The sequence below is a fragment of the Zeus faber genome (assembly GCF_960531495.2).
Source record: "Zeus faber genome assembly, chromosome: 1".
NCBI classification, from domain to species: domain Eukaryota; kingdom Metazoa; phylum Chordata; class Actinopteri; order Zeiformes; family Zeidae; genus Zeus; species Zeus faber.
The window spans coordinates 58,275,134-58,287,941 of record NC_137193.1 but is presented as its reverse complement, the minus strand read 5'-3'; the positions used below and the strand labels follow the sequence as shown (position 1 = coordinate 58,287,941).

The window sequence follows — 12,808 nt, the reverse complement described above, 5'->3', positions numbered from 1 at the left end:
CTATCTATCTATCTATCTATCTATCTATCTATCTATCTATCTATCTATCTATCTATCTATCTATCTATCTATCTATCTATCTATATATCTATCTATCTATCTATCTATCAATCTGTATGTATGTCTGCCTGTCTGTCTATCTATCTACAGTATCTATCTATCTAACTACCGATCTACCGATCTATGTTTGTCTATCTATCTATCTATCTATCTATCTGTATGTCTGCCTGTCTGTCTGTCTGCTTATCTATCTATCTACCTGTCTATCTGTCTGTCTGTCTATCTTTCTATCTATCTATCTATCTATCCATCTATCCATCTATCACGTGAGGGGTTGGGAACTTGTTTATGATTGCCACAGTACATAAAGTACTTTACTCCCTTTCATTGTGTCCTTCTGACCATCGATCCAGAAGAATCCGCTGTGTGGTTTGTCTCTTAATTGGGAAGAAGAGCAGGATGAATCCCATCTCAAACGGCAACAGATGTCTGAAGGGATGAAACCGCTTTGGACGCCTTTGAAGGAACTGACTGCTTAGCACGGCTTGTTTACTCTGTGAATCCATGACCCCTCGCGTCGGTTTCAATGCCACATTTTTATTCTTTTATATCCTCAATCAATATGTTTCTGATTTTTATTTTTATTTTTTATTTTTTTTCAAATAATTCAATCAAAAAGTTTATTTTTATTGTTCACTAAGGAGATGAAAAAAGGGGACTTACAAGAGGAGGTCATAAATAAGTCTGATTATCACGAGGGTTTGTTTCTTTGGAACAATGCAGTGCTTTGCTTTGCATATCCCGAACACACAGGGCATACTTCATATTTAATGCAATTAACTGAATGGCTTCAGCCGACACTGTCATAAATCGCTGTTGTCTACTCCCAGCAGGAGCTCTTTATTCCTGGGATTCCCGACAACACAAATCCATAACTTCTGTAAATTTTCTAACACAAGTTCAGATTTAATAAAAATCAGGTAATAAGGGCGTGGCAAACAGGCCACAGGACGGGGGACTCGTATAAACACTCGCAGTACCTCTGAGGGGGGGGGCACTGATTTTTACTGTATAGCCATGCCAGAAACAGAGACTTCTATAAGGCCTCTCTCTCTCTCTCTCTCTCTCTCTCTCTCTCTCTCTCTCTCTCTCTCTCTCTCTCTCTCTCATTCCCTTTACCCTTGATTGGGAGCAGGTGTGTGTGTGTGTGTGTGTGTGTGTGTGTGTGTGGGTGTGGGTGTGTGTGTGTGTGTGTGTGTGTATGTGTGTGTGTGTGTGCCTGGGAAATGGCTGAGATGAGAGAGGAGGCTGACGGAGCCATAGTCAATTCATGGAATGGCTAATGAATAAAACAACAATGAATTAAATGTGCCGTCAATAAAAATAATTTGATTAAGAATCCGATTCTGATTCCAAATTTGTTGGAGCCGTCCTGGAAACAGCTGCATCTTCTTTCTTTCTTTCTTTCTTTTTTTTTTTTTGCTTCTATTTGCTGCGCAAGGCCTTATTTTTACCCCTTAATGAGCTTCCATGAGACCTTATCCTGACGTGTTTTTTTTTATGGAATTTTCTGGGCAAACCTCGCAGACTTTGGAATCAGTTGTCATCATGTGTGATTGCCTGCGTTTGAGTCCCCAAAATCTCTGACTTTGTTTTGGCTTCGACCGGGTCCAAGTCGGGGTCAGTGTAGAGTCAGAACACTCCTCAGTGTCGGCCTGGCTGCCTTCTATTGTCAGCAACTGTCTTCCCCGCTCCTTCTCACTTTAATAAATCAACAAACATACAGTATTCCTCTTTAGTTCCATTTCTGACTACATCATTTTCTCTCCTGTATCCTCCGCGCCTATTATTCTGTAGTCTCTCTCTCTCTTTTGTGCTGTTTTTTTCTCCACCTCATTCTCTCTGCATCCCGGTAAGTTGTTGTGTGTCCCATCCAAGTGCTTGCTATGCTCTCACCCTTTGCGTAAACCCAGAGGCTAGTAAAGGTCGGTGCTGGGGGGGGGTGGACTGGACGCCCGGACTGGGTGCCAAGGTTTATGGAAGACTACGGTAGACGTCAGAGCCTGCAAGCAGCTGCGCCTTGCAAGGGGCCTGTTGAAATGCCTTGAAAGCCTGGGCGCTGTCCAGCGTGTACAAAAGGACCGCGACGGAGCGGGAGCTGCCAGGGGAAATACAGCCGACAGGCAGGTGAGACAGGGAGCCATTGTTTTCGCTCCGCTTCTCCTCCGTACAGGTGGGACTCCTCCGTGCCTCGAGCACAGACCCCTGTTCAGATGGACGAGGGACACTCTCCAAGTCCATTAAGAGGGCTTGGCTGGAGGCTGGCATGGGCAAGGGCCAAACGCCAAGTCTGGAAGGAATGGCCATGATGGCGAAAGGAACCTTGGAGGCCCAGAATTCATTCTGGGGATTGATGGATTTGCTGCCTGTGCTCTGAAGACAGAATGGGGAAAAGCTGGAGCGGAATGAAACAAGGTAGTGATGTGCGTCATTGTGATACAGGCCACGTCTTCAAAACATCAAATGTCAAAACGTGGACATCCATTCGATAAAGATTCATTCTGAGAAGACTGTGAAGAGGAACAAGCGTTGGTGACAGATAGAGTACAAACACAAGACCAAATAAAAAAGGCCTTACCTTTACTAAGGAATACAGAGTGGGTGGAGACAGACGGAGAACGAAGAAGTGAGCCGGTGAATGGTATGGAGCTGGTGAGCGAGTACATCCCTCCGAGTTAGTGAATGGAGGGATGTAGGGAAACAGCATGGATGATGTCAAGCCGCTGTTTAGCACTGCAAACTGACTGCAGATGGTGGAACGAGAGGTCAGGGATGGAAATTAAAGAACAAATTCAGAACAGCAGTAGAGAGAGCGGCTCTAGCCAAGATGGAAGAGAAGGCAGAGGGGTCAACGCGGTCCCAGCATGTGCGATTTTAAGCAGCAATTAGATGGATCGCCAGCATCCAGCTCTGAGTCACGGGTATTGGTTGACCCCTAATCATCCTCAATTTTGGAATTTTGACTTATTTGTGTCCGCACAGATTGTCTGTTTATTTTTCACGGCAGTGTGTGTTTTTTTCTCTCTCTAGCAGAAACATCAAATACGCCGTACGCTTTGTACAACAAAATGAAATAATCACAAATTCCAGATCAACAATTTCTTACAATTGATATAAATATATATAGAGAAATCTTATATAAATTATGTATAAATCATATATATCTGTCTACCTGTCTATTTTTCTATCTTTCTATCTACTGTATCTATCCATGATTTACGATGTATAAATACATAAATAAATAAACACACAAACAGACACACACACACATTTATAAATATATATATATATATTCATTCCAAAAGGGGAGTTACACTTCCCTGACCTATATTATATATAATATATATAATCATATTAGTCATAATAAACTTAATTCTTAATATGATAATATTAAGAATAATAATCATATCATTGTTAATATGATTATATGGATTTACGGTCAATTACTGTGTTTAAAGACTGATTGCCAGAATTTTCCACAGACCCTATAAGAAACATCCCTACACGTGTATCTGACATGTTGAACTTCTGAACCAAGCCCAGTAATCATTAGAACTCCATCCCCAGCGTGCACACACCCCCTTCCTAAAGGGGAGTTACACTTCCCTGACCTATAACCCCGATGTGTCCCTGAAGGTAGTCTCAATAATGAGCCCTTTGGTCCCCCAGACCCTGGAAATCAGGGATCCGAGGCTATCTCATCCTGCCTTGGCCTGACACAGCAGCAAACACATCTTAAATAGCCAGCCAGTCCTCCTCTCTCTGCCATCTGGCCTCCATGCCTGGCCCTGTCTCCACTTTGCCCTGGATTTATGCCCTCCTGAGGTGTTTCGCCTTTTAACTCACATATAATTGGCCCCCAGATGCAAGAAAGATGTGGAGGCCAGTTTTTATTAGTTGCCAAGCAGGGGTCATTGTTTTTGCATTGCTCTGACTCCTCAGCATTGCCAAGGTTAAAAAGACTCAATTTGCGTCTGTACCTTGACCAATTACTGTGATCCAATTTATAACACATGGCATCCACACAAATGCTACTTTAGAAAAATGAAGTATAAGGAAAATGTTATTTCTAAAAAAGAGTTGCAATGGTGTAATCCAATGACGGTAAGACAGAGTTATAAGAGGAGAGCATTTCAGTTTGGCCCCGAAGTCCTGAAACAACGAACAACTTCTGTCTTGTTGCTGGGCCATGGAAAATACCACTGCCATCACGGTCAACTTACCAGACGTTACTTGCCTGCCATAAATTTGTTTGAGTTCATTGGTGATATTAACAAAAAAAGTTGTGCACTTGTATTTTTGGTCCACGAATGCATAATAGTGTTTATCTTGGCAACGTAGGTCAAGACAAAGTCTGTGTTCATTTAGATAAACCTTGTCCGGTTCAAAATGACAAAACCTGTGATAGATTCAGGAGAAAGTTTGCAACAACACGGAAATAAAATAAAACCGCAGGTTTAAAGACTGCTTAGCTTCTCAATTTGATTTTACATCGCCGCCTCATGACTCATGAGTAAAATATTGATTCTGAACTCTTAATATTCTAGCACAACTGCTCTTTTTAAACTATCTTGTTCACAATATCTGCATAAACATACAGTATATACATATTAGGCCCCAGGCTGTCTGAAGAATGTTAAACCAAAGTTTTTTTTCTCGCAGGGACGCTGATTCTTTCTGCTTTAGTTTTAGTTTTAGAGTTGATCAGTTGAAAGAGAGGGATAAGAGATTGTGACACATATTATACAATGTGCACGTGAAGGACTGTGGTTTAAATCATTGGTGCAACTGCCAAATTAAGTTATATTAAAACTTATAATAAGTTATATTATCCAGCATTTAAAAATTGTCTGCATTGTTACTTTTCAATCCAAAGATTTCAATGAAAACAAAATTAAAACAAGGATGGCTACATACGTTACATAATAAAACAGAAATTGGACTTTACACAAAAGTGACAAAAACGTTCAATATAGAATATTGAGTCATGAGCATTTCATGTTGTTTCTTTCTGGCGTTGTAGCGAAGTCCATTTTAAATTTCACGCTGTTTTGACAGAGTGATTCTTCAATTAACCTCTGACTCTGACTCTTCCAAGTCACAGGCAATACCCCCCCTCCACCAACTGTTTTTAATATAATTTAAAACATATGAAAACATATCATTACAATAAATAATTTGAGCTAACTTTGTGTGGTAGTTTTGAAAAATAGATATTTAGATAGATAGATAGATAGATAGACAGATAGATAGATAGATAGATAGATAGATAGATAGATAGATAGATAGATAGATAGATAGATAGATAGATAGATAGATAGATTTCAATAAATAAATAAATAGTTAGACAGTTAATAAAAAAAAAAGATAAATAAATAGTTAAATAAATAAATAAATAAAAGTAAACTAGTCAAATAACTTAGAAGAAGAATCTTTAATTATCACACAATAATTGCACACACACGCTTTGGATGGTTGCCAGTGAAATGTGGCCTCTGCATTTAACCCATCCTTCTTCCGGGGGGGCAGCCAGGAGAGGTGGGCAGCATTCGTCGACGCGCATCCATCGCTGGTCAGACGAGAAAACCCCATGTGAGCACGGGGAGAACATGCAAACTCCACACAGAAAGGCTCCTATTTGAGAGATAACCCACCTGGAGCACGGTGTCAACAGCACCAAATCCAACCCAGGACCTTCTTGCTGTGAGGCAGCAGTGCAATGCACTGCACTGCGCCACCTGCACCACTTAATAGTTGAATAGTAAAATAATAAAATAATAAATTATAAAAAAAATATATAGTTAAATAAATTAATAGTTAACTTGTCAAATAGTTAAATAAATAAATAAATAATCAACTTGTCAAATATTTTAATACATAATTAGTTAAATAAATAAATAAATGAGTAGTTAACTAGTCAAATAGTTATATAAATAAAAAGTAAAACTGTTAAATATATATATATATATATATATATAGTTAAATAGTTGAATAAATAGTTGAATAAATACATAAATAAAAAGTTAATAAAGTAAATAAGTACAAAAATGTATAAATTAATAAATTAATTAATACAACGTTTCATAAACTAATAATTAGTTAGATAGTTAAATAAATAAGTTAAAAAAAATAGTTAAATAGCTGAATAAATACATAAATAAAACGTTAAATAAGTAAATAAGAAAGTAAATAAATAAATAGTCAAATAAGTAAATAAATAATAAAGTATTTTGCACGTGCCGTCGCCACTAAAATGCCCGAACTCAAAATAAAAATATATAAAGGCAGATAGTATTTTCCTTTAGTCGGTGCTGAATATTCCATGCATATTGCATTCTATGACAAATATATAAACATAAATTGACCTACACATCGGCTTATCGATGGAAAATTTTGAAATTCTTTTTACCATTATTTGTTCAGTAATACTTTCTTTTTATTCAGGCACCCTTCATAACACCACTTCTCTGGTCCTCTTCGGGGTCCTTGACGTGGCAGGCGTAAACAAAGATGGCGGTGGTATTTAAAGTTTTGTAGCCCCGTCGCAGTATTTGGATGATTTTTCGAACGAGTTTTTATTTTATTTTAATTACAGTCGCAATAACTTACAAATGCACGTTCGTCGTTTTTCCTTTAAGTCGTTGTAGGTTCGGGATGATAAAAAATGGCAGGTTGGGCGGGCTTTTCTGACGAGGAACTGCGGAGGCTGCAGCAGAAAGGTAACTCGGTAACGCGACACCTGCTGTGTAATTAATTCCGCTTGACAAATGGTCGCCGCTCACGGTTTGTTGTGTCTGTGTGTGGATGTACCAGACCAGGCGGTACCCGCGGCGCTGGGTCGCACTCGGAAACCCGCTCAAGCCAACCGGAATCGGCAGCAGCGGGAGAGAGCCCTGCGGGTCGCTGCTCAGCAAGATGTTGTGCCCGGGGCTCCTGCCCTGACGCCGGGGCAGCAGCTCTCGAAGGGGCCGCCGGAACATCGTCCCCCTCCACCACCTGCTCCACCCGCAGAGAAGATCAAGGAGGGAGACCCGTCTGTGAACCACCAGATACCTAGAGCAGAAGAGCCATTACCCATTGTGAAAGAACTTGAAAAACAAGAGGTGGAAATGTTAGTAACTATTTTACACACACACACACACACACACACTGTAAAACACTGTATTCCTTTTCCCCGTGTTTTTGGATGTGGCTGCACATAAGCTCGTACAGCAGGGTGCCCTAATGCCTATTAAACACCAAAGGACTTTAACTTGGATTTTAGAGTCTCCGACAACTTAAGAGGATCATGAGAGGAGGATCTCTGAACTAAAGAGACGATTAGAGTGCACTTTTAGTCGTTTGATTTGAGATGTTCAGAAACTCTTGTGATCAGTCCAGACTAGTTTGGGACCAGTTTGATATAATGAGTTTTAATTTTTGGCTTGCCTGTTTTTTTTCATCTTTTAGTGTATCCCTGCCCTAAGGCAAAATACTTTAGCCTTGAGAAAGGAAGATATTTGTGCTTTTAACTGGTTCACTTTGACCCCATCACTAAATATTGCAATACATACATACTGCAACGCTATTGCATTAATCAATACTTATGCTATTGGTTAAATAATATTTAGCTGGTTTTCTCCCGCCGTAAAGACATGCATGTTAGGCACACACTTCAATTATTTGACAATATTTTGACAGTGATTATTGGTGCTCTCATAGGATATTTACACTCAGGAAATTTGATTTGAGAAACAATAATTAGTATTGTGGCTATTATCCAAGAGGCAAGAATAGTCAAAGTATAAAAATTGCATTACTTGATTATAATGCACCTTTAAGACGAAGGTAAGACAGTTTTTATATATATATATATATAGTCTCACTTGCCAGATATATTTCATCAACTACCTAACCTTCGTGAAGATGTTTATACATCATAAGCAAATGTTTTAAAGGTATGGGTCACTTTTTGTTATTCCTGTGAATTAATATCAGATTTCTATCGTGCTAATAACTTCAAAAATAGTTTTTTTTTGTTACCCTTTTTCTTGTCAATACTTTCTTATTTTTTCTCACAGACGAGAAAAGACACGGCTTGAGCTGCTCCAACAAGAGCAAAAGATGATTGAAGAGAGGAATAAGCGCAAAAAAGCTCTGCTCACGAAAACCATTGCGGAAAAGTAAGTACTCGTCTATAGAAGGTTTTTTTTTTTTTTAAATATCACAGTCTTCTCAGGAGATTGGGCCTGTAAATATTATTAGCGAATGGAGGTTTCCCCATCTCCCTCCACAGGTCCAAACAGACTCAGGAAGAGGCAGTGAAGCTGAAGAGAATCCAGAAAGAACTGCAGGTGCTGGACGACATGGTGTCCAATGACATTGGCATCCTCAGATGCAGGATAGAGCAAGCCAGCTGGGACTACAGCGCTGCCAGGTAACACAGAACAAGGAAAGGAAGTGAAGGATCACAGACGCATCGAAAGGAAAGTTAGTAACCGCTATGAGAAGTCATCATGAACTTTTTTTCCCCACATGTGTAAATGGTGGAATCGGTCACATTATTAACCTTATTTAGCCATCAATCAATTATTTGGGCATTCTTCTAATATTTGCATTTTACGATGGAAGCTCACTGTGGAAGTGTAGCAGGGGTGGTCATTTTTGTGCCTTCAATTTCTGGAAATATCGCCCCCTGGAGAATACTTCCAGTATTTCTACAACATTTCACTCCGTTTAAGTGTGTGTATATACACTCAGTGTGCACTTTATTAGGTACACCTGTACAATCCAATGTAATCCTATACACCAGCTCAGCCATAAATTTTTCTCTATGTAGCCTATAATGTTAAGTTGTTTTTTTACGCTGTCATAGAAGAGATGGTAATTCAATTATATGTTTTAGCATCGAGGTCATAAGGCGTTTTCGCACCGCAGGAACCTTTTCATAGTTCTAAGTACTTTTTTGTAGGAGCTGTCCCTTTTTTTTGTGTCTGCATTGAAGGAACTAGGAACCTTCGTAGTTCTTACAACTCCACTCTGAGAGCTTTTTTAGCCCCTACTCCCGGGCAGGGATTAACCGGCACAAGAGGAACCTTCAGTGACCTAAGTGCGCGATGAGGTGAGGGCAGTCCACCCGGTCGAGTCGCATCGCTCTGGGTGGGGACCAGCCCACGTACACTCAGCCGTATTAAAACAAAAAAATATTTTTATTGTAGAAGAAGAATCTTTAATTGTCACACAACACACCACACTACAACACATGCATACACACACACACACACACATGCACATGCTTTGGACAGTGGCCGGTGAAATGGGGCCCCTGCCCATCCTGGCTTGTCCTTCCTCCGGGGGGGCAGCCAGGAGCAGTGGGCAGCATTCGTTGACGCGCCCGGGGACCTGGTACCAAGTGTCCATTGCTGGTCAGACGATGATGTGTGCATGTTTTTGGTGGGGGTCCTTACTGATGGTAGGTGGTGGAAACCCCATGTAAGCACGGGGAGAACATGCAAACTCCACACAGAAAGGCTCCCACCATGGGAATCGAACCCAGGACCTTCTTGCTGTGAGGCAGCAGTGTAATCCCCATGCGGCGTCCCGACGCGAGCCCGTGCCTTAGGAAAGTCTGAACCAACTTTTAAATGACGTCTTGTAGGTCTAATATGAGTGAAGATTAAGCAACTGGATTGCAAAAAAGTTTGTTCAGAAACAGATTTAATGTGTACTGATGAAGTGAAATCAGTGAAAGTTACGGAGTAAATACAACACGGAGGTTGTGCTGAAACCCCATTGGCTGACGTCACTTCAGCGTCACTTTAGAGTTCCAGTGTGAATACAACCAGGAAAAAAAGGCCCTTGACGGTATCTAGTTCTAGGGGACCTCTACAGTTCCTAGTTGCCCTCAGGGAGTCCCCAGAACTGTTCGATGCACCTATAGTAGGTGGTGGTGTTGTACTGAGCTGCATTATATTCAGAGGTGTTTATAATATTCTGCCCTTCTCATGTATGTCAATGAGGGGGACAAAAAAACAATTGGAAACACCTTTCAATATGATGTACTTCAGTACAACGTCACATTGAATTTTACACATTTCTAAATAAGTCAACAAAACCTGAACATTATAAACTTCATAAAAGTAGAATTAATGGCAGAGCTGGTGTATTGGATTACACTGGATTGTACAGGTGTACCTAATAAAGTACACACTGAGTGTACACATATAGTATATGTGTACTGTATATAATACATATTTTAAACAGCATCCTCATTTCAGAATTTTGACTCAATATGTTTGCTTTTTGAGCTATAATAACACTTTTCTCTTGATTTCTCATTCAATGTCTTTAAGGCTGTGATTTAACAGTACTATACATTTTGGTTAACGCTAATTGCTTGTGCTAATTTTGACTAGAGTAACATTTCAAATTCTATGGTAAATGTATTGTAATGTAATTGTTGTTATTAAAGGAAATATTCATATTTTTATTAGTAAACCATAAATCAGATGTATGTATTGATGTGTAGGCATGATATTTCCTTATTATTATTTTTAATCATTATTATTCGTTAGCATTGATCGCTTAATCTTCTCTTCTTTTGATTTAATATTTCTACACTTTTCGGCTCATCTCTTTGTTCCCTTGCTTGTCTCTGATATTCTCCTCAGTTTTTGTGATTTGTGGGATTTTTTTTTATTTTTATTTTTTTGTGGTGGTGTCCTCACACAGGAAGCGCTATGAGAAGGCAGAAACCGAGTATGTGACTGCCAAGCTGGACCTCCACAAGAAGACCGAAATAAAGGAGCAGCTGACGGAACACTTGTGTGCCATCATCCAGCAGAACGAGCTGCGCAAGGCCCACAAGCTGGAGGAGCTGATGCAGCAGCTGCAACTCCAGGTCACTGAAGAAGAGCTGGACGAGGCAAGGCAAAGGATGGAGGAGGAGGAAAAAGAAAAGGCGGAGGAGAAGAAGAGGAGGGACATTTTGGAAGACGGAGAAGAGGGAACAGAGGTCAGGGAGAATGGAGAGGCGGCGGTGCCTTCGACTCGTGACCGGCCATCGACAGCAGGAGAGAATGTAAAGGACCAAACCGCCCCCCCGGCCCCCGAAACAAAGGGGACCACCAAGGACTGTGACGTTGTAGAAAACACTCCTCAAAATCAAGCGGTGACTTTTGTTTCCTAAGGTTCAGGAGGAACAGAGATGGATTTGTCACAGAAGAACATTGCAATATCGAACAAATAATTTGTCGGGCGATGTATGTCATTGGCTACGGTCGTGATGCATAGTTTGCTCAAACCTGAAAAATAGCAGTGTCATATTTAGGTTTGATGACGCCAGAGTGCATTATCAGAATATTCAAATTGTTTTATTTATTTTATTTTACTTTTTTGTCTCAGCTAGTCACTCTGTATGGGAGCCTCTAACATGCGTCTCTGTTGCTCTACTTCCACATGTGGTTTCAACTCATATGCAAGCTATCTTCTCCAAAGAGAAAGTTTAATACAAAGGATCGCTGTTTTGGGTTTGTCTTCCCCTGTCTTTTAAAATTCACAGGGTTTACTTCCTGGAAATCCGTGTTGCGCTTAACAGATGGAGGAAGGATCAATCTATCTTTGTCCTAAAACATAAAAATCCGTTTATTATATGGTTTAGATCCACATATTATGGTAGGGTAGTATTTCCCGAAGCAAGTTTTCCTACACAATTGCAGTTGAAGAATGGCAGTGGGCCTCTTAAATTGTAAGGTGATATCCCATAATGTATGTAGGGATGCATGTAGACACTACAAGCTAAAAGTCCTGTGCCGCAGTGAGCCTTTGGATGAATTTATTTTTACTCGGAGTGTGTTGAACAATCATTCCAAAGTAATATGATAACATAACCTTGTGTGAATGTGACAATGTGACAATCTGTTAGTCGACTACATTTGTAAATTAACTGGCAAACGACTGACACGATGAGATTTTGATAAGTGGTGGTGATATTTAAATGGATGGATATTTAAAGTTTATTTTAAATATCTAGCTATACTGTAATATTTTACAAAAAATAAAATAAAGTATTTACAAAAGCATTTTCAGTTTCTTTTTATGAATATTTGTGTTGTTTTCCAGACCTGGGCAGATATTTACGTTCAATCATAGAACTTTTAATAAAGTCGTTAAGTTTGTTCAATAAGTCATTTTATGCCTTTTTTTTACGGCTATATTTGCCTGACAAAGACAAATTCCCAGAAGCCTCTGGACTAGGGAGGAATTTAGGGAGAATACTCCGGCTCTACCGTGGCTCCCGAGTCATTTTAAAGTGCAGTAAGTGAGATTTTACAGCACTGCGGTAACATGTGGCCGTCTGAACCAGAGCCCATAAAGCCTCCTTTTTGAATTAGCCAGCCTGCAGAGACTGACCACCTCAGAGGTCAAAGGTTAACTAGTTTGATATCCTGTCTGAACTGACTGGGATATATCTCACTATATGATGCCGGGACTGACGCTGGATCCTGCATCGTACGCCAACCTGATGCCTCTCAGTATTTTAGTAATAATTCTAATAGTCCAACTATGCTCCAGTCCTCATGGGAATAATTACAGACAGGCGGAAACAGGCAACACGTATTACACAAAAGTGGAACTAAAGTTGCAATTGTTAAAAACGTTGAAAAATTTGTATCTCGATTTTTTTCCTTTTTATAGAGTGGTGGATTTTATATGATTTGTGTGGCGCTGGCCTCCCTCGACAGGTTTGGAGACGTCTCTGTAACTGGAG

At 40.0% G+C, this 12,808-nt stretch overlaps 1 protein-coding gene across 1 annotated transcript; it reads left to right on the top strand.

The window, feature by feature from the left end:
* The first annotated feature begins 6,588 nt into the window (after positions 1 to 6,588).
* Positions 6,589 to 12,119, top strand: gorab (golgin, rab6-interacting). The gene is made up of 5 exons (XM_080017196.1): positions 6,589 to 6,779; positions 6,874 to 7,171; positions 8,121 to 8,222; positions 8,336 to 8,476; positions 10,771 to 12,119. The coding sequence occupies exons 1-5, from the start codon at positions 6,725 to 6,727 to the stop codon at positions 11,225 to 11,227; spliced, it is 1,053 nt and encodes a 350-aa protein (XP_079873322.1). The 5' UTR covers positions 6,589 to 6,724; the 3' UTR covers positions 11,228 to 12,119.
* The last annotated feature ends 689 nt before the right edge of the window (positions 12,120 to 12,808 follow it).

What these genes read in the sequence shown, in the direction of transcription:
- gorab (XM_080017196.1), top strand. Translation starts at nt 6,725, where the DNA reads ATGGCAGGTTGGGCGGGCTTTTCTGACGAGGAACTGCGGAGGCTGCAG. An exon ending in GCGGAGGCTGCAGCAGAAAG is followed by an intron (nt 6,780 to 6,873) that starts GTAACTCGGTAA and finishes TGGATGTACCAG; the next exon opens with ACCAGGCGGTACCCGCGGCG. An exon ending in ACGAAAACCATTGCGGAAAA is followed by an intron (nt 8,223 to 8,335) that starts GTAAGTACTCGT and finishes CTCCCTCCACAG; the next exon opens with GTCCAAACAGACTCAGGAAG.